The 27277-nt window shown below is 39.6% G+C and overlaps 1 protein-coding gene across 1 annotated transcript in view; it reads left to right on the plus strand.

The window, feature by feature from the left end:
- The window catches only part of CACNA1C (calcium voltage-gated channel subunit alpha1 C), a 486917-nt gene that overhangs the window by 48475 nt on the left and 411165 nt on the right, over positions 1-27277 (plus strand). Inside the window, exon 2 of the mRNA XM_056339744.1 lies at positions 26890-27213. Within this exon, the coding sequence (XP_056195719.1) occupies positions 26890-27213 (324 nt within the window). The remainder of the gene's footprint in view (positions 1-26889; positions 27214-27277) is intronic.

A 27277-nucleotide genomic window follows, 5' to 3' on the forward strand; every position in this document is an offset into this window, starting at 1 on the left:
GAGGTGCTGTGCTAAATTCTTGGAAGGGGCCCGGATGTACTGAGGATGCATTGCAATTTCACTAAAGGAGGCAGTAGTGGAAAGGATCAGTTTTTGGTGTTTGATGCAATAATGGGAATCAGGTAATAATAAAAGGGGAAATTCTACAGCTCCATTCTTCCTTGAATTTTACCAAGCCGATTTTCGGAGGGATTAATCTGGACTCGTTTTAAATGGTCAATGAAAACAAGAGGATGTACATTCCCGAAGAAAACCATCAAGGTAAGCCTGAGATTCACCTCCGAGAATGTAGCAACCATTCTCTCCCCTACCCTTTGTCCGTAATCGCTCGGTTCAGTTCAGCCGCTGCCGCCTCTGTCACAGCTAGCGGCAGGCGGAGGGGCCGGGGCAGAGCAGCCTTTGACACCGGTTTCCACTCGGAGCACACGGCTCCCCTCAGCCGGGTGTGCTGCAGAGAGACCCCCCCCAGCCCCTCGGGAAAAGGATGTTTCGTAGGAAGCCCCGGCCAAAGAAAAGTTGCTTTAAGTCCCCGTCGTCGCCTTCTAAGGCGGAGAGGCGCCCGGCGAAGGCGCTGCGCTGTGGCCGGGGGCTACGTGAAACCGCGGAGCAGCCCGCTCGTCCGTGTCAGAGGAAGATTAACCAGCAGCGCGGCCGGGATTAGGGGATCTTTCCCAATTAATGTCGTCCCGGTCCTCTTAACCCCATCTGGGTACGGCTGCCTAAAACACCGGGAGAGGAGCCCTTCCCTTACGCTATTCCTAATCTCTCACACGAAAGGGGAGGGGAAGGGGGAATTATCTGTTTACACACATATACGCCATACACGCGCACATACCGGGAGAATGAGGGACACCTCGTGAGGGGAGCGCCTGCATTAAAATTGAAGTTGGGTTTTACTTGGGGCAGCGATTTCTCGCCCAGCTCCTCTCAGGGTTGCCCGCATCATGGATACCAACGCGTGCTGCTGCTCCTCGGCATTACCAAATGTCCCCCCCTATTCCCTGTAGTAAAACTTTGTTTGTCCAAACTCCAGAAGCCTCCCCCCCCTCCCCCGCCCAACCCAGAACTGCCGTTCCTGAAGTTATTTTTAGCCTGTTACCTGCATGTTGTCACCCCCTCCCCTCCCAGCCCTGGCTGCACACACACGTCGGTATTGCAGAGCAGACAGAGCCATTTCCATTCCCTCCCTTCGGCAAGAGAGGAGCAGTGCTCCAGCGGGAGCGGGCTGCCTCTCCCTTGCCAGCAGAACCCCCCAGCCACAGCCAGCTTCTTCCTCACCTCCCTCCTCACCCTCGGCCTTGCCCTACAGGGCAGCCCCTCCCTCGACCCGGGCTAGCTTGGCAGCCTGCAAACGTGTCCCCACCCGCCGTGATTGCACACCTGCTCTGGGTGCGAGGGTGCTGGGGGCAGCAGCCTGGCAAGGGCCCCCAAACCCCTTGCAGAGGTGGCCGAGGGTGTAGCTGGGGCGATGCATTAGCACTGTGGCAGCCCTTAATGGTGGGGGAGCAGTGGGTTTCAGAGATAACACCACCCTCCTTCCCATTAATACAGATTAAAAAGAGAAAAAAAAAAAAGCCAAACAAAAACCAAAACACCCAGCAACCCTAACCATAGCCACTCTATCAAAATGAGGTGGGAGGAGAAAGGAAGCAGCCCCTAATCCAGAGTGCTCCTTCCAAGTGGGAGCGAGTCTGCAGCACATGCATTCAGCAGTCATAACTGGGCTGGTCTTCCTGGACTAGAGCTGATAAAGTGGACGAAGAGCTCAGCCTCCATAGCAATATACCAACACTATGGCAACCTAAATCCAGCTCCCTCCTTATCAGCTGCAGTGATTATATAATTGGAGGAACAGTTTTGCATCTGTCACTTGATGCAGAGTGTCATTACTCACAGGTGAAAGCAACTTCTAAAGCAAACAGAAAATCAGCTGGGTAGAAGAAAGTTCTGTTCCCTGATAGTGCTCAGGCTGCCATTATTTACAATCTATTTTTATTTTGTGCAAACAGCACCTGAAATGTTAAATTCATCAGTAGCCAAGAAAACCTGGTGGCAAGGAGATGGGAACAAACCAATCACAATGTGGAATGGAGTAATTAAAGCAACCACAGATTCCCAGTTGCAAGGTAGAGATAAGAAAGAGGAATAGAATGTAAAGCTAGGTCTGTGATCCTAGTTTGCTCCTTGGCTATAAGAGGGGGGGGTTGATTTAGGTAAGTCCTTACTCTTGCATTATTTTCATTTGCTGGTAGCAAGGTGAATGTTCCAGGTACAACCGATGCAAGACAAATTTGTATCTGTTCTTCAAATGTGACTGACACAGATAGGCCTTGGCTGGTAGTTGCTTTCTGCACGTATTTGTTCTCAGTTAGCCCCTTACCAGCCCACCTGAATAGCCTTATGCTCAGGAGAACTGGTGTAACAGTGGCTTAGCTAAATGAAGTGTGCTAGAAGCCATTAGATTGCAAGGACTGTGGGGAAGAGGAATTGTATTTGAAAGTGCTTTGTTGACTTCTTCACTCCTAGTTTGGGTAGGCTTGTGATATACTTGCTTTACACTTTTGACTATGACTTGGTAGAACTAAAAACCTTTCATCCTGAAATAAGAATTTCCTCATTTTTTTGGATGTTGAAATAGAAGTCTACTGTGTCTTCATTGCAGTCTTCTATCGCACAAAGATGCAGGAGCGATAGTATTATTTGTTGATGCCGAGATGCTTTTCAGTGTTTATTTCTGCTACACAATGGAATGTATTTTTATAACAATTAATTATTCATTATTACCATAGAACATGTGTTTATCCAGATATTTTTAAAAAGCCACCCGACAAGCACCAGAAAAAGCTTTCAAAACTCACTACATCCCATTTAATGCACATGTGGGATGGGGTGGAATCCTAGATGGGCATCATTAATGCGCTCCCTCATAATACTTTGAGAACTTGCTCTCGCAATGGAAAATCGGTTTGCAAACCCACGCTCCGCAGCCCTCTCACGGGAGGCACCGGGATGAGTCACCCCGGCCTCTGGCGCTGCGAGTTCCCAGCTGCGCCTCGTTCGCACACCTCGTTACGCCGGCGCCCGGCGGGATGTCTCCCGGTGCGATGCGGTGACCAGCCCGGAAATGCAACAAACCCGCCGTTCGGCCGCGGCGGGCAGTTCCGGGGGGGGCGGGCGGGGGTCCCGGCGCCCCACTCCCGGGAGGTGGCGCTGCAGGGCCGCGGGCCGGGCGGCGGGGCGGGCGGGGGCGCTGCCGGGAGCGCTGCCGGGGCCGCCCGCGCCGCCGGGAGGGAGGGAAGGCCAGATGTAGCACGGACAGGTGCGTACCTATCCCGGGATACGGTTCGTTGGGCGTGAGGAGCCCCCGATAGGTCGCCTGTTCCATGTAGTGCCGATTCTCTGGGTGGAAAGGCGTTTCTGATACCGTGCCTGAGCCACCCTTCCTGCAATTCCAGATAATGACTTTGGGCTTTGTCCTTACCGTGTATTTTGAACAGACTTCTACCTGCTGCTCGTAGAAAAGGACTCCCTTGGGTATTTGTCAGCCGTAATTAGGTCTTCTTGCAACCTCCTTTCCTAACCTGCACGCACTCTGTTCTTGAAATCTTTCCCTGTAAGAGAGTCTTTTCATAGTCCTTTTATCTTCTGCAGCTGTTAAATTAGGAACTAATTAGTATATCCGTTATTTCTCGGAAGCCTACTGACAGCGAGAGGGTCAAGGCACAGGCACAGTCCCTAATGTGTTTTCTGACCTGAAGCAAGGGTCGAGCCCACAAATATTCCCCTTAACTTTGCAGGTATTGATACAGAGATGGTTGTGTACACTTTACAGCTGATTTCAGTTGAAGGGTTGAAATTAGTCCCATGCTGTGCTACAAGACAAAACCATTGGCGATATAGACTAGAATTTGTTGGATGTTTGCTTTAATTTTCTGCTCTATTTTCAGAATGCCGGTTTTATTTCCTGTAATATTTTTAGGGGCATGCTTTTACGTGTAGGAGAAACCATGCTCTTTCCATGGTGACAAAGTGATCAGATTAGCAAACCAAGCCTTAGGTTTTAAGTATTTGTTTTTGTGCTCTCGTTTTGCTGTAAACGTTTGTCAGAATAGGCATTAGTTTTGGGCATAAATAATGCAACAGCTTATCTTCAGGATTTTCAAGGGAAAAAAAATCTGAATCAGTTTTAAAATGCAGCACTAAAATGCCAACCCTGATGGATTTAACAATAAAAGCTTGTGTTTATAAAGTATGATGTTCTACTTCAAAGTACTTGGAATGTTCAGTAAGTGTAAAGCATTTAATTCAATATAATATGAAATAGCAGTGTAATGTAAAAATATTTAATGTAATGTTAAATAACAGTACTTAAACATTCTGCATAATACAGTGCACTGCACGCACTTGTGAAAGTTGCCAGTAGTCTTCAGAAAAGTATTTAAGTACTTTCGACTATTTCCTAGCCTTAAAAGGAGTATTTAAGTGTCTTGCTAAAGGCATGGAATTTAAGGCATATACTTTTGAAAGGTTTTCTTTGAAATTGTCTCCAGTCATAGAGACCAGTTTGGGTTAGGTCATCAGTGTTCCTATTGACTGATTCTTCCTGAAGTTTGTGAGCTTCTGCCATCACAAGCACTTACTTGTGAAGACCTAGCTACTGCTTGCTCTGCAACGAAAACACCTTTATGAATCTCTCTCGGTTGCATCTCTGCTCCACAACTGAATATATTTTTTGGGTAACGTTTGTGCAGTTCACTGCAGCAGATGTGACACACCCTTGCCATGTGGAATCAATGTAGCCTACCGAGATACTTATTTTTAATTATTTGTCCTCACCTTTCTGTTTTGTTTCTTCAAAACACTTTAGAAAGCGTGTCATATAACTGCAATATAATAACTATGTATGCTTAGGTTTGGCTGGCTTGCTTTCACTTTTGTGGAAAATGAGTCTACATCTGTGCTTCAGATAGGATTCACCTGAATGGCAATCACTCTTAAATTTAGGTTTCGTGGGAGTATGAATTGTCATAATGGCCATTTGACTTGTTAGGAACTGTCTTGTTTAACCCTTTCTGGGAATTAATTCAAGGGAACAGACTTACTGAAGTTCAGGAACAGCAAATACAAGATCTTCTGAGCAAATGTGTTCTCTAAATTTATTGTCTATCAACCAACATAACAGATGTGACTGCAGTAAAAGTCCCTCTTAAATTATTGAAAACAACAAATCAGATCAGCACTGAAGAAAGCTTTTATCAGTGGCAGATATATGCTTTACAAAACATAATGTTATTAAATGGTTCAATTGTGTTTTTTTTTTAATTTAAGACTGTAGACAAACCCGATATATTTGAGTCAATCATTTATCTGAAACACTGTTTTTTATTTTGATAGTGGGGATGAGATGAATTTTAGAGAAAGTATATAAATCAAAATGTTTATTATTGGATTTTAGCATAATCAATTTCAAGAAAAGAAGACAGTATTAACCATTCAGGCATATTGGTTACAACTGAATACTTTTCCTTTTAATGTAGTTCATCTATTAACTAACACAAAAGTGACTTTTTTTTCCCCTTGTAATCTTACCAATGGAAGTTTTTTTTTAAAAATAATGAGTATTTTTACTTTACTGGAGTAAAGGCATTGGGTGTTTAAGCTCCTCCTTCCCTTTTCTCTTATGGAAGAGGAAGTCACAGTCAGTCTTCTGTGCAGAGAAGATGGTGATGAGCTTAAGGTGCTTCTGCCAAAGAGTAGGTATAGTTTTAGGTGGCAGAGTGCTCCTGTTGGGAGCTCTGAAATGCAGAGATGAAGTTATATGATCACAAGGGCACCTGTTGCTATTGCAAAGTTGTTGTGGAATAAGTAAGGGTGTAGTCAATAGTATATATAAATCTTTGTCTGAAAGAGTCCTCAAAAGAGTTTCTGTCAGTTTCTATGAATGGGACACAATGATGAGAGTGATATAAACTTCATTAAGGGTCTGAGAGAGATTCAGGATAGCTCTCTTTCCACTGGAATAGTCACTGTACTGTGTGTATAGATTTCTAGAACAAAAGGCCTTGCTAGATTTCTTCCAGAAACCTAAATATAACTTCAGAGGTTGTATGGTTTGGATCGTTGAATTTGACAGTCCATGGTGGGGTGGGGAAAAAACAAGGAGAAAAGATTAACATATGTGTCATAGAAAGTGACAGAAGATCTGATGGGATCACAGTTTGTCTTTATTTTGTCATATTTGCAGTTGTCAAGATACCAAGGTTGAATTATTATGATCTACAGTTGAAAGGTCATTAGCACGCTTCATCTTCAAGAGAAGCTTAGATTGAGGGGAACCCACTGATGATGGTTTTGAAGGTGGTCTGCTCTGTATGTCACCTTCCCAGGCATGTTTCCCAGAAAGGATAGTTCTAGGAGACACTGCTCTCAATAGTAAGTGGTTCACTGCAAAGAATTGCAATTCTAAGGAGCAGGGATTGGATGGAAGAGACCTGCAGAGGCTAGGTAGTTCAATGCCCTGCTCTCAAAACAGGTCTAATTAGATGAAGTTGCTCAGGGCCATGTCCACTGAAGATCCAAATCTTAAATGTCTCTGAGGACAGAGCTTCCATGAACTCACTGGGCAGCCTGTTGTGGTATTTAGCTACCGTCACATTAAAAAGCAAACACAAAAATCAACATTTTTTTTCCTAATATTTACTCTATATATTTATATGTGTATATTTTAAGATGGAGAGTTAAATGACATATACCAGCCAATAGATAAACTGCTACCATGTTTCTGTGTTTAATCAGACATAGTAGCTAGCCATTTGTGGAACCCGTGAGATTAAGTACTTGAGGGACTTCTGCCTCCACGCATCACATGAGTTTCAGAGTAGTTCGCTTGGTTTTTAGAAATCTTGTCAAAGTTTATAGGTGAGATGAGATCTGCCTGGAGTCTCAATTGCTCCGATAGACATGCTGTGTTTGTAAGTGGGTTGTTTTCCTGCACTGTACTAGAATAGCTTTCATGCAGAATTGTGGCTACAGAGACTGGCACATGTAATGATGAGGTAGAAGAAATCTATGAGTCGTTCACATTAATGCTCTAATACAGGGGTCCTCAAATTTTTTAACCAGGGGGCCGGCACATGGATGAAATGGCAGGCAGTCATCTGTGGCTGCTTGGTTTCCCCCCGCCAACCCCTGGTGGGGGTTGGGGGTGGGGTGGGGTGGTGTCTGTAAATACCGGGAGCTGGATTGAGGACCCTGAGGGGCTGTAGTTTGAGGACCCCTGCTCTAATACATGTTAATACAGCAGGTCAATAGATGAATCCTGCTATAATCTACAAACGTTTAGCTGAATTTAATTACTTACTGTTGGGATATATATACCCACACATAAAATCGCCACGGGAGTGATGGCTATAGGTCTTGAATCCAAACAAGATTAGGGTCCTAACTTTGGTTTACATCCCTTTTTCCCTATGGACTAAATAAAATTGCGATAACTGTTAATGGATGTTCTCTGGGGTATTAGAAGCTTATATAGGAACTCTAAGACTATGTATTTACAGAGGAGTTCTGTACTTTTCCTTTTTCTCTGTGTGTGGTATTTTTAGTCCCAGATATTAAATTCTAAATCACAGTGGCTGTTTCAGCAGGCAAAACATTCATAATCCATGAAAAGAGACCAGCAAGTTGAATCTCCTTCAACAGCTGGGAGGAGTTACCAGAGTACCAGTTAAAGCCTTGTCTGTCTGTCTGTGTGTGGTGGAGGGGGCAGGTGGGTGGTATTTAACCTGGCACCTGTAAGGAAATAAAATAAATCCACAAGATTCATCAGTCTCCACAGCTGGACACCAACAAACTTAGCACAGTTAAGAGACAGGAAAAATTCGTTGCTTTGATAAAACCCGGAAGATTAGAATAAAGTAATTCTTAAGGGTGACTGGAGATTTAGCAGTTTACAAACCAGACCTAGAAATGACCAAAAATTCTGACTAACCCCATGGGAACATTCTTTGCATCTTGTACATAAATCTTAAGAGTTAATTGTTTCAAGGAAGATATTGTTTGAGATCCATCAAACCTTAAAGGATGCTTTATCATATGTTTAAAATACACTTCTCTAAAAGGTATTGTTATTTATCTTAAATTTTTCAGGTTTTCTGCCCATGATGTGGATGGTTGCCTTTGGGTATTTTGGAAAAAACAATTAAATATGACTGAACATGACATTATAATTACAAAGTAAATATGCTCTAATTGAGTAATTAACTCAACATTTCTTCCTAAAGGCATTGTAGGAACGAATGCTGTTACTGAGCAGATTTCAGATTCTTTATTCCAAAGGAGAAAAAAAGACTTCCATTCTTCAGTATGGCTGGTTAGTTGTAAGACTTCCTAAGATTTCTCAGTTTTTGAAATTTAATAGGTATGGTTTTTTTTATACATCAGATGTTCCTCTAATGCTTCTTGTCACATGAAATAATCTTTTAAATATACAAAAAGAGTACCTGAGTCTCTTTGCTTGCAAGTCTGCCCAACTCTGTCAGGTACCAGCTATATTCTGCTTCATGCATTATTGACCAAAATAATAATTCTGAAATTGAAACTTGTATGATATAACAGTAGTAGAGTTCATGAATTTGATACTGAAACGCTACAGTGGACGTGTGAGAAGCAATGGAATCCAGGTGAATTCAGGAATTAAAATTGATGTTCGCTGAAGATAGAGGGAAAATTAATTACTGTACTTAAATACACTGTATAGTGTACGTATGTTGAACTTATGTTTAAATCTGATACAGATTGACAAATATTGGGAGGCTGAAAGGTAAGACTGATACACAATGCCACATTTCACTGTGTTTTCTATCCTGTAGCTTTCAAGTGGTTCACAAAATAATGTTTTCCATGCAGACCCTTTATGTAAATATTAGAAATCTGGATTTAGCTAAGTATGGGGGAGTCTATTTGCTAATTTTGCCGTCAATATGTTACATTCATCCCAAGGAAATCAAAGTCATAAGCTCAAGTGCCATCAAGAAAACTGAGGAAATCCAAAGTGTCCATTACTTTCTTGAGTTGTAAACAAATAGACTTATGTAGGGAGGAAAGCTTCACCTATGTGCTGAAATTCTCATATGATACTTAAAATGCCTGTTATTACTGTTCTATAAATTTTATAGATGTGCAGAGTGTTTTCAGGTGTAATTTAAAATTGATTTGGTGTCTTTAGAGAGAAAAAAAATGCATTTATAGAGTGACAGTTGAAAGTGATCAGGCTTAATTGTGGTTTGAATGGAACTTTCCTGTGACTGTATTCAGGAGCAACAGGTAGGAGTAAATTAAATAAACTTTTTACATCGCTTTCACCTAAAAAAAAATTTAAGTGAAAAACCTGAGGCTTGCAGACATCAGTTAGGTTTGGTGCAGGCAATGTCAAAATTGAATGGCTTGAATAATACAACTCTAATACCTTTTGTCTGTCAGGTTCTCTCTGACTTTGGCTCAACTGCACAAATCCTGTGCGTGGGAAATGTTTGTTAACAGGTGTTTGGGATGTGGTAGTCCTCTATATAGCAGTACACTATCTGCTCTGCTCTGAAACACATTTCTCTAACAAACAACTCTCTTCAAAGGAAACTGTAATGAAGCTTATTGCTTAAATCAGAAGTGGGGGAATCCCAAATTCCTGGCAAGTTCATGAGGGACTATGCTGAAGCCTAATTTCTTAATTTGTTTTTTGGATGTACATTATGACCAAAAGAGTTACAGTTTAATTTTGGGTTTGGAAGCAAATGCAATGGAATAATGGTGACAAATAAATAGAGTATCTCTTGTCAATTTGACCGTTATAGCAGAAGTCAGAAATAAAAGCAGAGTGTGAAAAATTAAGATGAACGTGGCTTGAAGGCTTTTATCTGCTTTAAGGCAAAGGGTGTCAAGAAAGATCATAAGAGATGAAAACTTGTGTCTTAATTAGCATGCAGTGATAAAAGCTGTTATGCATGCCAGGAAGTCAGTCAAAAAATAACTAGAGGTACTTGCTATTGACTGTTCCTAAAAACAAGTAAAGTGTTTTAAAATAAAACAAATTAAAAAAAAGTCAGATATCAAGCTTCAGAAAATTTGAGCATGGAGCTCTACAGGTGCTTGGCTGAATCTCCAGGCAAGTATCTTAGCACATGGTCAAACCTGAAGCGCTTTAAAAAGGATCAAATATTAAAATATGAATAATTCAACAAAACATTGCAAAAAATTTCAATGCTGATAGTGCAACTTCTGTTACTGCCTATAAAATATTATGCTTGGACATCTTAAGTGCTTTTAGTTTGCAATGTGAGTTACACAACTTAAAGAGTATCTCTGTCAATAGATATGTAATTGACTAGAACATACATCCTGCTGTCTTAATGCAAAGTTTGTATTGAATTAAGTTTTTTTCAAATTTTACAGTACATATGGGTCAGAAGTTTTCTATATATTTTTCTAGTATGTGGCATTCTTGTTGAGAACTTTACTGTTACCTTGCTTTGCCCTGATTTTGCTGTTATTTCACCAGAACACCTTTTACTTCTATTTTGGGGTATGCATTTCTTCTGTTGTGCTTTAAGGTGGTTTCTCATGGAGAACATTAGTGTGTAGAATACAGAGCTAGGTTTGACTGGATGTTGCTAAGGATTTTGGCATGCATGCTGTAGGGCCAGAGGATGCACTATTTACAAGAAATACGGATGGGAAAACCCTTTGTGGAGTCAATTCTACAAATATCAGAGGGTGGGAAATTTATTCTTATAGCACATATCAGTAGTGTGTTGATATTTCAAAAGGAATGTGATGTAAGCTCATCCAGATGGCTTAATACATTGGTGAATTTTGTTACTTGTCTCCCTGCGTCAGTGTTGAAATACTATTTTAAAATACTATTTCAAGACAGAATTACTGTAGAAGATGGAAAGCCCTACTTGTCATCTTAGGATTTAAACCTTTAGTTCATGTAGCTAGTTTTTTTTAATAACAGCAATAGAAAATATATAAACCTGATTCTGCAGCTACTAAACACTGAACAGAGAGATTTGACAGACTGCCAGGTGCTATTTGGGAGATTAATGTGAAGACTAGAGTATGGACATTTAGAGGATCAGACTGTATTTTAATTTATTTCTGTGTTAGGATGTGGACTTCCAGAAAGTCTGTCATACCTCCACAAAGGCTATATTTCCTTCCTTCTTGAAGGCTGGCAAAGAAGTGTTTTCTCTGAAGTTATCTACCTACGTTCTTATATATTTACATGGTCACGATCCCTGTAGTATGAACATTTCCCAGTGTTAAGAAGTCTATTGCTCTTCCCAACATGCCAGGTCAACAGGCTTGGAAAATTAATTTTCCTCATTAACTATTCTGTTTGTGCATATGTGAAGATATGACTCTGGGAGGTACAGGCAAAGAAATTAATTTGGCATTTCATTTTAATAAGATGTGTGTTATGAAATGGTGTGTAGTTACTGAAGTCATCAAGCCTGTAACAGACACAGACATGGCAATACTGGGATGCTCAATCCACCTGGGTGCAAGCCTGGGAAAGCAGCACCTGCCCTGGTGGTTCTGACTGCACAAGCAGATTTGAATCTTGTGATATAGTCAGAACAACAGGTTGGTTTGTTGTACTGGTCCAGCTGTGGTGCTCAAGTGCAGGGCTCCTGATGGGTACCCCCATACAACTATTTTCTCATGATCTGCATTATCCCCTTTCAGTTCTAATGACTCTCCTTTTCTCTGACTTTGTGCTTCCCTTCTCTCTCCCTGTCTTCTCCAGAATAAACAACTCAATCCTAGTTAGGTTTATTTTTTTTCCCCACTAGTCTCAGCTTTTCTACATCTATACCTAAATTTGGTGGTTTTGATACTGGTACTCAGTAATCCTGGCCTTATTTGGAATCACTGTCACAGCTACCTGGGCACTGTTGGCCTTGCAATACTCCCCAACAGGACTCCAGTACTTCCCTTCAACTAACTGTGAAGTTTGGTCATCTCGGACTCAACTGTCTCTTAATTGTGTGTGAAATCTGGCCATTCCTCACAAAGCTACCTGTAACTCCCATCAGCTTCTCACTCTGTTGTCATGTCTGGTAACTTCTCATGTCATATCCAGTAGTTTTCCATGCCCTGTTCGTTACCCAGGCCAGGACTGAGTCATCTGCCTGCAGCTAATACCTAATGCCATGTATTCCGAGTAGTCTTAACTTGGACAAGTGGGTGCTGTACCTTAATAAGCAAAGAGGATTCTCTTCTTTGTACTTAACAATATTTCCCTGGTGATCAGCAGTTTTACACCTAGGAGATGTAATGGTCATGGAAGGAGATCAGTATCTTAGGTTACCTGAAACAAATGATCAGGCAGATTTGGTTAAAGATCTACAGGTTTATGAGGAGTCAGTGCAGGATCTTGGTATGAATTCTGAGCAAATACTTCATCATCAAGGGGTGTGTGTGGGGTTTCACTCTTGGATCTAAGTTGCAGAGATAAAGTATGCTGCTCTTGAATGTAGATGTTCCCATGATGAAATGTGAATCTGATGGAAAAGGGGACTGCCGTCTGGCCTCTGGGGACTGCACATGGTAGCATGTGGTGTGCATACAGTGTACTTGGTGCTAATAGATAAGAGCAATTATGTGTCTTTCTTCCTCCCAACTCATACTTATCAGTAGGCACCACCAGGGCTTCAATAGCAACCTAGGTATGCAGATATTGCTGATTGTATCTGCCCACTTTCCAGTATGTGTACCATGAGGCGTATTTATTTTTTGCTTTCAAATAGTTGGAAAAAATTTATCTGTGCTCTGGAACCATTAGAATGTCTCAGAGATGTCTGCAGTTGCACTGTGCCTACACAGTTGTGTGTCTGTATGTATGAATCTCTAGGCAGAAGTATAATTTGTTTAGTGGACCAGAATGAGTAAGTGACTGTGATTGGAAGGATCTAGCTGTGTTCTGAAAGATTTGGAAAGGAATAAAATAGTATGAAATAAGAGAGAAATGGTTTATGTTTCCAGATTGTCATTCTTCATATAGTAAAACTAATAATTTCATTTTACCTCACTGTAGGTGTTTAAATTGTCTAGTTGGAGCTAATCATGTAGAGTTCCTGTGTAGTCAGTGGAGAGGAAGGCAGCCATGGCCACAGAACATCATAGATACCTAAAATAGGTGGACTGCTGCTGTTTTTTTTTTTTTTTTTGAGGTACTTAACTCTGTCTTGAACATATAGATAAAGCTTTGATGACTAAGTTAGGCTAAATGTCAGATTTTTAGAATGCTAGAACTGGTGACGTTAATTCCACCTTCTGCATCTGTGTTGATTTCTAAGTCAGCAACAAAAGTGCCGTGTGAAGAAAGGAGTTATGTGCCTTTAACAGGTTTTAGGAAGTTACCTGTCTTTTAGGTGACCGGTGTGAATGCAAATATTTGAAATGTATACTTCCTGCCTGAATACATGCCATTAAATAAAAGAGATTGTTAAAGAAAAGCATGGCGAGAAAAACAATAACTCAGGAAAAATCCCTGTTGGAAATTGAGGGAAGCTGCTTCTTGAGGAATATCCCTGGCTCCATCTGGAGTGAGAACAATTAATTTTTCCCAAGACCATGTTTAGGAGTGTAGAATATTGTGAATGTAAAATAGGTAGCGTCAGGAAGGAGATGGGGCTTTCCAGGCAGTGTCAGAGAAGGATGGCAAGCATGCCAGAAGACTGTGTCAGAGAAAACCATGCTTTAATCAGTTCAGTCTGGTTCTCCTAGCTAGCAAATGTGGTTAGCCGGACTGGCTGGAATATACAAAATTTGCAAGGAAAGATTAATAGTTAGGTAATAGCAATGTAGAGAGAGTTCTTTACACTAATGCTTTGGTTTGTGTGTGGTGTTCACCCAAAATTTTGAAAGTGCCATTTTGGAATCATTGCAAACTTAGTCACAAGGTCCCAAACAGAAGATAAATTAAGGTGCAAAATTCATTTTGGCCTTGTTAACTTGGCAACTTTGTTCAGTTTTGGATGTGTTCTGCCTGTCAGAGCCTCAGTACCAGACAAAGTGTGCTGGGTCAGTGCCTTCAGCAAGAAGGATGCAGCCAGAGGAGGAATAGAAGGATATTTCATTCCAGTGACATCAGGAGAAAAGGTTAACACATCAGCAGGGCAAGTTTTTATTGTTGTAAATAAAGGGTGGCCAACACACTTTCTTTGTATCTTTATAATACTGTATTATCTCAAAGAACATGTATCTTCTCAAAATTTCTTCCTCTAGCTGCCACAGGCAGGGATATGAAGCCTTTATGTATCATCCTATTATCTCTTCAGAGCCTCTTTTTCCAGAATTTATAGCCTTGACTCTATCAGGCTTCCCTTTGCATAAGCTATATAGTGGCTGAACACCTGCAGTGCCCTGGAGGAAAGGCTGTGCTGCAGCAGCTATGGTATGTGAAGCAACTATTATAGTTTCCTGAAGAGCATCAACAAGAAATTCTGCTTACAGAAATTGTCATCTGCAATGAGGTAGACCAGTTCAAAGTGATACTTGCCCTTCTTATGAGGTTCTGGTAAAATAATTGAATTTTTTGAACTCAAATTTGAAAACTGAATTTTGAAAATAGGAAGAGATATTTTTTATGAAATAACAATTTTGAAAATATAGTATTTCCCGTCAGTGGCTTCTAGTTTAAACTTTCTATAGAAATAGCAAACATGCTATGCCTCTGTGGAAACCTATTCTGTAATTTTGCATAGAGTTGTCTATGATGCTCTCTGTCATCATTTCACCATTTGCTTTTGAATGCTCTTTCACTGCCTGTGCTTAGTAATGATACAGTGACTCAAAATTTGAGACAAGAGAATGTTTCAGGAAATGTATAGATTGAAGTGGGAGTAATTTACTTAAAATAACATAACTGTTTTTGTAACACTACTTTCTGATTAAGCCATTGTGCTGCAAATAACTTGAAATAAGGACAACAATGGGGATCCCCAGTCTATGTGTGAAAATGTTGCATTTATCCCACTACAGGCCTCAATATGTTCTAAAGGATACCATTTTACAGAGAAATTTCCAACTGATGTATTTTAAATATGAACATAACAGCTTTGTGTTTCCTACTGTCCTTGGGTTGTCTGCGGGTAACAGATTTTTGATGGCATCTTGCAAGCTGAAGAGTCTCACCCAGCAGTTTCTGAATCCTGCTGTTTGAGCACCAGAAGGGACATTAGAAAACATACCTAGACCTGACCTGAGGAGACAAAGTGGAAGTGACCCCTAACATTACACAGTTAAGTTTCCCACTGGTTAGGCCTCCTCATTGTTAGCCACGTATATATATTTAACTTCATAAGAGTTATTGCAGTTAGTTGAAGTGGTCATGTGGTGTCAAAAATCTTTCACATGCTCACGCTGATAAATTGCAATGAATTTTTTTTAACTGTCTCTTATATAAGACTAAATGATTCGGATATCTTTAGTCTCTAGTTGTAAGGTATTATCCCACTATATTTTCTTGTACCTTTTTTTCTCAGTTCATTAAACTACTACTTTTTTTTTGAGGTGTGGATTCTAGAATCGGGACCTGCAATGTTGTGTTCCATAGTGATGCTCTGTACAGCTATGTTACCTGGACTTTTAGGCTCACACATAAATTGAAACTCATTGAAGTCCATGTTGTCTTTGCGTCGGCTCACTCTGACCATGAGTTAGAGCCAGCCAACTGGCTCTTGGGACAAAGCAGCTCAGACATGAGAGGAGCGTGTGCTCTGCTTCCAAACAGGGATGGCACAATACCAATGGCAAACTCCAGAGGTGACGAGAGCCTGGAAGACTTGGGTTTTCAGTTTGTTTTTCATTCTTCCTCCTAATGAGCAGTAGAAATGTAGAACTTCCTGAGAAGTGTTCAGACGCTATCAGAGTATATGGTTTGTAGGAAATTTCTCACTACTTTTGTGAAACTGATCCTACAAAGTGCAGAGCACCCCAAGAAAGGAACAAAAAAGCCTCAGCTTTCAGAGTCTTCAGGGTGATCTGAAAGCTATCAGAAAGGCAGAGCTGGAGCAGTGGCTGGAGCACTAACTCAATGGCAGTGCTAAAATATTACCCACTGCATTCTAAGCAAGTGCTCTACAAACCTGGTGTGCATCTGCCTTTGCCACCTTTGCTCTGCTATATGTAAATTCAGTAATGATCAATGAATCCGCTTTTATATAAGCAGGATATTTTATTTTTAGAAAGAATCTATAAAGACTGTCTCAAACATTTGTCTGCATCTACTGCAGAAAAGGTCACAGAGTAACTGGTTAATAATGTTTGTATAGACAACCAGTGACATAAGAATCATTTCAGGGTTACAGTGCTCAACCAAAGATGTAAGCCAGATGCTGTTTTTTCTCATACAGGTGCTTACCAAGATTCTCTCTTGCCAAGTTTTGCACCTTTTATCATCTCCCCCCCCCCCTTTTTTTTTTTTTTTTTTTTTGTTACTTAGATTTTGAAATGCTTTTAACTAGCAGAGCAAGTCAAGAGTGCTTGGTTTTGCATCTGGGTATTACACATCCTTAATATCCAGACTTGGGACATTCCCTAAGAGGATACCAGTAAATAGAAAATAATGCTAGAGAAAAATCTGCATGCTAGAGATAGAACATATTACTTCAGATAATAATAAAAAAATCAGTAAAATTATTTTCTTCTATGTAAAGTGACTGTAAAAATATAACTCTAAATCTGTTAATGCTGCAATGCCTCTAGAACAAAAATGTCTAGTTTGTGTAAAAGTATGGGTGGCTGTTTTCCCCCAGACTGCCTTTTAATATCGCCGTGGAGTTGAAACAAGCCGCTGTTTTCCTTTGTTGTATAGCATGGTTTATATTCATGTGGTTAGTAATTTTCTGTGGGTTTGCTTTAATGGAGGCTTGCAAGGACTTCCTTTTTCTTGCTTTGCAGAGCACGTTGCATATGGAGCATCCTCTTGAGATTCTGTGTATGAAAGGAAATAGGACAGGACTGAGGCAGCATTTTTTTTTTTCTTTCCTCAGTTCAAATTTTGCCATTTCTCATTATCTTTTTCTAGCACCTTAATGATGGCAAGTTACATATAGCCCTCCTGTTCAAATACTTCTATTTTGTCTAGAATTATTTAAAAATAAGATAACATCAGATGACTGAAATTAGGAGAAATCCCAAACTTATGCATTCACTTGCTTAATTCTTTAGATTTGTAGAAATTTTTGTATAGTCTTGTTTTTCAAAACTTTCTTCTTCAGTTGCTTTTTCTGATGTTTTTTTGGCTTTACTCCAAGCAGCAGGGGGAAAATAATCACATTTTAAAAATAGAAAAGTGTGGTTTTTAGAACACTAAGAATAATAGCTGAAATCAAAGTCAGCTTTGACACTTGAAACATCTTTTAATACCTTTCCTTTGAAACTGCCTACACTTCAAGCAGGGAGTGCATCTTTAATTTAGTAGGATATTGCATACATAATCTAAAATTAGGTGAATGTAGATTAAAATAAATTCTAAGTTTTGCCTTTCTGAAAAGCAACAAATAGTTTTTAGGTGACTGTTCTCTGGGGGTGCTAATGATACAACTTACAGATGTCTGGTTTTCACAAAGTATAAGGTAGTAGGTACCTCTTAAAATTATATGTTCTCTTGGTATTATATTCTCTTAAATTGTATGCCCAATACCTGAATGAACCTTTGATTTGGGTGCCTACTGTGGTCAGTTCTTGCAATCCTACATGCAGACTCAGAGACAGTAGTGGTGCAAAGTAGGGTGCTGGATAGCCGAAGAGGTTGGATGAAATTTTGACCGCTTTGAATGAGGGGGCTAAAAAGGAGCGATGTGGACCAGATGGCCTTCAGAGGTCCCCTTTAACCTAAGGTATTGTAGATAATGTGGATTAGTGGCTTTCTGATGTGGATATCACCACTGGGAGTGAGGGGTGGCAGGGAATACTTACAGCTTGTATGGGAAGGTTAGATATATACTCTCCTTTTATACACTTGCTAATCTCTTTCCAACAAATTGCCTGCTCTCTGGAGTTGCATAGCTGAACACTGACTCCATAAACAGCAAAAAGAAGCAAAAGAACTCAGCCTGTAAGAATTTCCACTGTCTATCTTTTGTCAGGGCTGATCTCCATTTAGATCTGGATGCTAAAGGTGGTTGTTTGTGTTTTGAATTTATTTTTCTTTTTTTTTTGGGGGGGCAGTGTTGGGTTGGGTTGTTTCTTGGTTTGTGTGTGTATCTATCAAAATTCATATTGTCTGTAACTCGGATACAGACCTATACAGAGATCCCTTTGTGCTTTTTTTTGTCATCATCTGATGTAACTGAGAACAGGCTGCTATTTCTGGAGTGAGAATACTATGAGTTGTGGAAGAATTGTGATTGATTTTTCTAGGATGAAGAATCATTGAAATTGCAGGCTTTGAATTATTTAGATATAATATATTTGTACGCTTCCCAAATTTTGTCACATGTTTTGGGCCAAAAGCAGCTACAGAGTTGTTTTGTACCTTGTACACAAACACATATGCATGCATGTACTCTCCACACATAAGTGGAAGTAATTTCATCTCATTCAATCCACTAAAATTTGATGTGCAATTAAACTTCTGTTTTTGATTACTTTTGTACAATCTGAAGATAGAATGGTACTTCCAGCAGATGGTTTCACTTGTATGTCAGACATCTGTCTTACGAATGGAAAAAATGGTCCCGTGCATTGACTATAAAGAGAGGTTAGACAAGATCCGTTTTTTAAAATGGTTTGGGTAGTGTGATGCAAACCACTTTAACAGGTTTGTGTACTGATTTCTATCCCACTCTGCATTGTTAGACAAAGAATCTGGAGACCATTTAATAAAGAGTATTTTAAACCTTTAAGAGCTTCATTTCTGTAAGGAAGTTATATTTAGATTACCCACTAAGAGTAATCATTCACCAATAAGAAAATGATTAGTTAAGTTTGTCAGAAGAATCCAGTCTGATGAGTTACAGTTAATCCCCAGAGGAATTTTACTGAAGTCAAAGAAATTTTACCAAAGATGTGCTTGATCCCAGGATCCTTAATGGTGTTAACTTTAATTAATTGTTGAAGGAAGGAAAGTGTTCCCTGACTTGACCTCTGAAAGCTTAATCTAGGTGCCACCAGAAACATGTCTCAAGAAACCAGAAAGGATTCTTTGTGAGTTTCTTTGCATTTTCTTGTAGCTTGACAGCCACAAGAAAATGCACATGCTTCAAAGGCAATTGGCCCTTTAACACACATCCCCCTACCCCTGGCCTAATAAATTTATCTACTAGAGAATTTGTAGTCCAGCTGAGTTGTATTATAGACTTCTCTGGCTCTCCTGATATCTACATCAATTGTCAAACTTTTAATATTAGACACTTGCCTTGGGGCTTAACATTTAGTAGGCTCCATGCTTCTTTACCCCTTCCTCCTCCCCAAAAGAGACCTTAACTCCCAATCTAGTTCTCTTGAATCCATAGTTACAGAAGAGAAAATTAGAAGCTAGATGGATTTTTGTGACTGCTGAAGATTTTCAGACTTGTGGCTTTCTAGATTCTTCTGAGTCAGATTTGACAAGATGCCCCTTTGGTGAAGGAGGCAGAACAGATTGTTGCTTTACTTCTGTTTTGTTTAAGAATGGAAAGACAAAACTACAGAAGTAAAAGGAGGGACACTCAAGTGATGAAATTTTAGATGATAACTTATCACCTGCTAATTAGAAGGAGGCAGAAGGGGAAATTCTATCATTAGTAGTATTGTAGGCAGCTGTAAAAACCCAAATTTGCTCTCTTCGTTGAAATGGACTTGGTTTTTTTCACATTTCTAGCTAGCAGCTCACCACATCTTATGTTAATGGCATGCAGCAAAAGAAAAACCCAGCTCTGCAGGGGGGAGATAAAGAAAACAAAGATCTAGTTGCAAATGAAGTATGGTTCTTGAATAAGATTTTTTGTTTATATTTAAAAAAAATGTTTAGTCTCAACTATGGCAAATGAATAGTCTTAAATCACGTATTTTTTATGTGTGTGTTCTGAAGCCCCGAAACAATTTACAGGAAAAATTCTTTAACTCGTTTATCTGGGCTAACAACTACACACTGAGTTTTAGTCTGACATGATGTTTAAAAAGAGTATGTGTGTATTATAAATTGTGTTATAGAAAAAGCCGTAGTTTGGGTTGAAATCCAGCTTTCATTGTAACTCCTATCTCTACTTACAAATTAACTCCAGAAAAATCTTTTTTTGGGAAACACTAGTGTCACTTTAGATGTTAGCTGTCAGAACTAACATCTTATCAACTTTTTTTTTTTAAAGGCAAATAAGGAAAAAATCATGCTTTAAAGAAAGTGAGTTTTGTATGTCTGCAGCCCTGCATTCATTAGGGGAAATATTCAGGGTTGTCAGCTGAAAATTTAATAAAGATGCCTGGAAAAGTCTGCTTTTTCACATAAAGTGGATTTATTTCACTTCAAGGTTTTAAACTTTGTGTGTGGCTAGTTGTTACTGTCCTGGGCTACTGAAAGACTTTTAGAAAAATATATGTGCAGAATGAAGTTTAAAACCAAAGAAACTGAGTTCAGAGTTCTGGGTCAGTCACTGGACTGGGGGCCCTCACCTCGCCACCCCCTGCCTCCGCCCCGAGTGATGAGTGTGCGGGGCAGAAGCCTGACAGTGCTGTGTAATGTCCCTGCGATGGCCTGAAAGTTTGACTGAGGCAGGGTTTACTCGGAGGGGGTCTTTTGGTAGATTAACTGATGGAAGAAATACATAAGTTTTCTGTGGTAAGGCCTTCCTTCAGGTCAAACTTGCTTTAGACTAAGAAAAGAAACTAATTCGCACTATAAATCTTGCCTCATACGTGTGATTCCAGAGAAATGTTTTTTCTGGCCTGGTCTAAAAGACTTAAATTGTGTGGGAGGTACTGCCTCCAATCCAGGAAGCCAGTACATGTGCTTCATTGTCATTACAGTTAGAAAGTGTTTTCCGAAGGTAAATCCTGATTTTTTTTTTCTTCCTGCAAAAGCCGTTGCTTCTACTTATTCACTGTGACTGTGGTGACAGATAGTTCCTTTTTGTTCTTTGAAATAAAATACATGTGCATCTAGAAAAATATATAAAAACATATATATGTGTATAATATACACACACTTAAAGACTGTTATCCTACCCTCCTCACCCTCACATCCTCGGGAGCAGCAGTCAAAGTTCTGGCATTCCCATTTCTGTCTCTGTGCCTTGTAGTTTGCGTTTTTTAGGCCTTTGGTTGGCCTCTCTGCTCTCCTCTGGGCAACCTGAACGGAGCCATGTCTGTCTTCAAGTGTGGAACCTGAAACTGCTCCCTGTATTTCAGCTGAAGCCCTGCCAATGCTGAGCTGAAGAGAAGGATTACTTGTTGTGTCACATAGATTTCATCCCTGTTTATATACTACATTGTGATGATTGCCTTTTGTGGGAAGAAGGAAGTATGACAATATCAGCTCCTGTTTTGTTGGGGATCTAACATAACCCACAAGGCTTTTCTGAAAATAATTTGGGCAGATGACTCATTTTGCTTAAATACTTTGCATTTGTCCCTGCTGAACTCCATTCTGTTTTTAAGACATTTCCTCCAATTCATGAAGTTCATTTTGAATTAAAATCCCGTTCTTCAGTGTATTTGCTTTGCCTCCCAGCTTCACAGTTATGTGCTCATTTAATACCATTCACCAAGTCATCATCCGGATCATTACTGGAAACATTGAACAGAATCAGATCCAGGGCAGGCACTTGGGTACCTCCATGTGACACATCTTCCAATTTAGATGGTGTACCAATGATAACTGCTCTCAGGCATACGCTGGTTTCATACTCATGTTTTATAGCAATTTCTTTCTTGCTTGTATGTCCTCAGCATCCTTGTGAAATTGTCATACAAGACCTCATAAAATTATTAAAGTCAGAAGATGTGGCACCTACAGCTTCCATCTTGCCTGTGAATTCTGTTACCCAGATCTGGAAGGAATTAGTTTTCTTAGACACAATGTATTCATGACCGATCCATGTCTGCTCTTTTTTTCCTTGTCATCCAAGTACTTGCTGACAATTGTTTATTTTACTTATTCCAGATTTTTTTTTCTGGAGACTGAAATTCAACTGGATTTAAATTTTCCCCCCTTCCCACTTTTTAACTGGGAGGTCCATTCTCCCTTTCTCAGTCCTCTGAGATCTCTCCTGTCTTTCATGCATTCAAACCAGCAGCTAAGAGCTTTGAGATTACTTCAGAAAGCTCTTTAAATGTTCTGGTATGTTCTAGGTTGTGGTACTTAAGTAGCTGAAACAATGAATGTTGTCTAAGTAGTTTCTAACTTGTTTTCCTTTTACAGTTGGAAATGATACCTGTTTTGGTTTGGGGATTAATTATGCTAGTCACCTGCTCTTGATGGGTTTTTCTTTAGTAAAAATGGATGCCAAAAGGTCACACAAAACTTAAGCCTTCTTACAGTCGTCTGTCAAATGCTCTTTTTCCATTGGTTAATGGATCAATCTTTTCCACATTCTTTCTCCTATTAACAGATGATCTCATACACTGCCTTCTTGTGTGTGTGTTATTCTTCATGTTTCTTGTCAGGTGTCTCTCACTGCAGAGAGTTTATTATTTTTTCTGTGTGCTTGAACTGGTTTTACACATGATCTTAGTGTGACACGTTTCCTGCTTTCTGTTTGTTTTCTTTCAGTGTTCAGTTAAGACATTACAATTTAACCAGTACTGTCTTCTACTGTACCCACCTTTGCTTTGGAGAAAAATACAGTTGTGCAACACAATTTCAAGGTTTGAATTTTTAGGATTCTGATGTGTTTTAAAGTGATGGCAAAAAAGAACAGTGACGCTCCATATTGGCATAACTCTATTTTCATTTAAAGAATTAATCTAATCACAAATTCCTCAAAAATGTGTGGCTAGCTAGATGAAGTCAAGAAACTCAAAAGTTACAGTTCCATTGTGTCATTAACTTGCCCGCTTCTCATATAGAATGGTCATGTATCGTTTGTTTTTTAAATGATGCTTTTGAGATAGTTAATAGGTGGTATGATAGATGTTATTAGAATGGAAACAGCACTTTTTAATAAAGGTATTAGTGGTCATCATTGTATATTTTAGTAGTGATTATGGTGAAGACCATTTTGGTGATTTAGTTGTAAGCTTACAATGTCAGGTGTTTTGTGCGACGTTGTTCATTTCCTATTGTATAGCAATGTTATGTGTTGCTTTTTTTCTGACTTAACTGATTTTTGAGACCTGTATTTCTGTTGTTTCTCCATTTGAAGTACTTCTGCAACTTTGCATTTTTGCAGAAATTAAAGTCTTTTCCAAAGACTTTATAATCAAATTTGTTCACTTACATGGACTTTTCTGTTTAATTACTATTCAAATGTTTAAACTCATGATCTGTAGCACAGAAGAGCTTTGTGAACCAGCTGCACATAATCACCAGTACAAATTCTTGATAAAGGGTGGGTAGGGATCAGCAGGGTGATGATGCTGTGGATCATCATGCTTAGTGCGTTACTGCATTTGGGTGGGTGCTGAATCTCCATTTCCCAGTTCTGGTCAACTTCCAGCTTAATAACAGTATAAACAAATACAATTAAAGTGACTTGGGTTTCATGAAACTTCATTTGTAGTGAGGAAATAGAGTGAAATATCTTAACATTACAAAATGAAAACAGCAAATCCAGTAACTGCAGCTCTTGGGTTACAGCAGAGTTTTGTGGTGGGAGAGAAATGAGTGCCATAGGTGACATTTAGCATGATGCTGTACAAGATCCATATGAATTGTGTTCTGTCTTATTCCTAGGAATTAACACTAAACATTTAGATTATAGGGTAGATTTTTTTTTTTTCCTGAAATTTTGGCTATGCTGTCTTTGAAAATATTTTGCTCAGTTCTTGAATGTCCTTTCTGTGAAGTTGCGTGAGCTTCATTCTTCAATTTGAGCTATTTCCATAAACTGCCTGTAGATCAAGGGATTTGTCACTGCCATTAATTACTTAGTATAGTCTGCAGCCTCTGAGCTTCATAAAACAGACAGATCCTTATCAGTAATCAATATTTGTTAATACAAATCTGTCATTACTGACTCATCTTTTGAAATCAATTTGAGACAAAGCACTTTATTATGAAACTGGTGGTCATGTTAGAAGCAAAAGCAATGAAACCACCAGAAGTTGCGTCCTTACCTTTGCTGGCACATGAAAGTCAAAATGGATGGACTTGAATCCTCATGTGAAACCTAACTAATAAGCAGTAATAACAAAGAAGCTTGACACATTCCCAAATTGCAGAAAAGTCTTCATTAAGATGCAGCAGCTGTTAATTTTCAGGACCACATGGTCTAGTCAGCATGATAAGAACACAGGGCGATGGATCAGCAAGTTTGCTTTTACTGGAAACCACACACCTCTTATACATTCTAATGGGTCAGTATTAAAGAAGAGCTGGAGAATAATTAGAGTAATTTTCCATTTATTTCTCTTCCCAGCATGCCTCAGGCTAGGGAGGTCAAATAGATGCTAAAGAGAAAAACTGCATCTGGAAGTAGTCTGAAAATAAATATGTATCCTATGAGTAGTGCTGTGTACAATTTGCTTAGCTTTAGAAAACTAAGTTTGTCTGCCAGTTGATTACCAGCTTCATCTAGGAAATCTGCTTAGCCTGTGTGATTCTGAAAGCTCTCTTTCTTCCGTTTCAAAATTTGAGGGATGTGAATTAACTATTTCCCGCTTCTTGTTTCTTTCAGCTTTCCCTTTCACATATCGGAGTCATATTGCTCACCAGCTTCCTTTGGCTGGTTTGCAGCTAGGAGTTTTTTCAGTGAGCAGAGACAAGCTCTAGATTTTGCTGCTGTGCAATAAAATTGTAACAACCTGGAAATCTTATGGTAATGCCTGACATAAAATAACATCTGACCCCATCATGTCCTTCCTTGAGATTCAGTGAGATAAATTTTAAAATCTTGTATGCTTTCTAGGTAAAGGCACATCCTGTTACACTCTGTGTGTCAATGTAATTGTATTTATTCTACCTGCTTTAATTCATTTGTAGTGCAGTCATTGCTGTGATATCTTGGCACTGCACATCCACCTATGAAATATGCATCTTGGATAATTACTTTTGTTCAAAAACGGCTTGCCAGTTCCCCAGTTTAGAAAGTCTGTCTTTAGATATTTTAAGAAAAAAAAAACAAGTGTCATGTGGTCTTCTGCTTGTTTTGTCTCATAGTCTATAGAAGCCACCTGGTCTATTTAGTAACACTGTATTTCTGTTAAAGTGGAACAGTCAATAGCAGACTTTGAGCCTGGTTTGAAATAAAGGTGATCTAACTCCTTTGCTGGGTTTCTACTGTGTGCCCCTTGTGTGTACACTTTTTCAGAAGCATAGTCTGCTGTTAAGATGTGAGGGGAAACATAGTCCCTTGAGTGTGCAGTGTTTTGAAACTGAACTCTGGTTTCATAGCCTGTGAAGGAATAAGATCTGTAGACTATTTGGGCTTCCTTTTACCTGCATCTGAACATGTGGGCCACAGGCAAACTCACAAGTCCACAAAAAAGATAAGTAGTCTCAAAAATCTTCTATAGGATGTATCTAAACAAGACTTGCTCCCTAATAAAAGTTTGCCGTTGTGACTTTCTGTGGATTTTATGCTGCACTTTTCTAACATGGCTTATATTTTGTTCTATGAAGTGTCTGTGGCAAAGTTTGGTTAATCTTTCACAAGTTCTTGAATATCTCGATTGAAGCATACTCCAAAGAGTAAGGGAGTCTGTTCTGAAGTTTCAAAATTCACTCATTTTGAAGTGATTGAAGCTTTGAGTTGCTGAAAAAGTCTCACTGAAGAGACACCGGTGACTTAACTGTCTTTACTGAAACAATGGAACAATTGCACTAGCTTGAAAGGGTGACTTTTTTTTTTAAACTACTAAGACCTTCTAAATATCAGCCACATGTCATCTGAAATACCTATTCTATCATCATGATTTGGCAAAAGCATATACTTCCTCACTTTTGGCTAAAGAGGTGTAAAACTTGGAACTGCTAGGTCTTAGCATTCTTGTTAATACTTTGAAAGTAAGTCTTACTCCATTGATTTCAATAGTTCATCTGTCTTAAAATCAGTTTATCAGGATAAGGACTCTGTTCCAGTTTCTAAATATATGTTGGTTGGCCTAAACTATCTGCACAGCATCCTATAGAGCACAAAAGCTACAGTTTCTGCTTTGGTATACCTTGTAGTCAGGTTATTCTTGGGCTTATACATACATGTATATTGCAGAGAGAATTAATCTCGTTGTTAAAAAATTATTTACCTTGAGGTAATCTTGAAAACATAAGGATTTTTGTGATGGGGTTTGAATATCTCATTTGGGTGCTTTGCTATGTACTAAATAGCATAGTGCTGCATGTCTGTGGTAAAGTGATGAGAACTAGCCTCATCTTTTGAGCTTCCAAACAATCCAACTTGCAAAATGTGTGGGTAAAAACGGACCGTTTCTTTTCTGTGAATCCCTGGAGACTGTATTGATTGGAGGCACTTCTAACAGCTTAGTGTCCATTGGGTCTTGTTGGGAGACTGTTGCAAGACAAATGCTTGCATAGTAGCATTACTTTAAAATGAAGAACTTGAATTGGAGGAACAAGCTGGTAGTAAGTGGATACCCTATACTTAACCTTAGCTCTTGCTTTTACGGATGCTTAAGATTACTGATACTTAAGATATTAAAAAACACTACTTCTCTTTTCTGTTGCTTAAAAAATATCTTCACAAATTTCTGGTTTGTTTGTTTGTTTGTTTTTTTCCCCTTTCACAGGTTCCAACTATGGGAGTCCCCGTCCAGCTCATGCCAACATGAATGCCAATGCAGCTGCAGGGCTTGCCCCAGAGCATATCCCTACTCCAGGGGCAGCGCTGTCCTGGCAAGCTGCAATTGATGCTGCCAGGCAAGCCAAACTGATGGGTAGTGCTGGCAATGCAACAATATCCACAGCCAGCTCCACGCAGAGGAAACGGCAGCAGTATGGAAAACAGAAAAAACAGGGTACTACCACAGCTACACGTCCTCCCCGAGCACTGCTGTGTTTAACACTGAAAAATCCCATCCGGAGGGCATGCATCAGCATCGTCGAATGGAAATATCCTTTTTGATGTTCTCATTTGGAAAAGAGCAAATTGTTTGTGCACATCAGGCGCTATTCATA

The sequence above is a fragment of the Falco biarmicus genome, chromosome 5 (assembly GCF_023638135.1).
Source record: "Falco biarmicus isolate bFalBia1 chromosome 5, bFalBia1.pri, whole genome shotgun sequence".
Classification (NCBI taxonomy): Eukaryota; Metazoa; Chordata; class Aves; order Falconiformes; family Falconidae; genus Falco; species Falco biarmicus.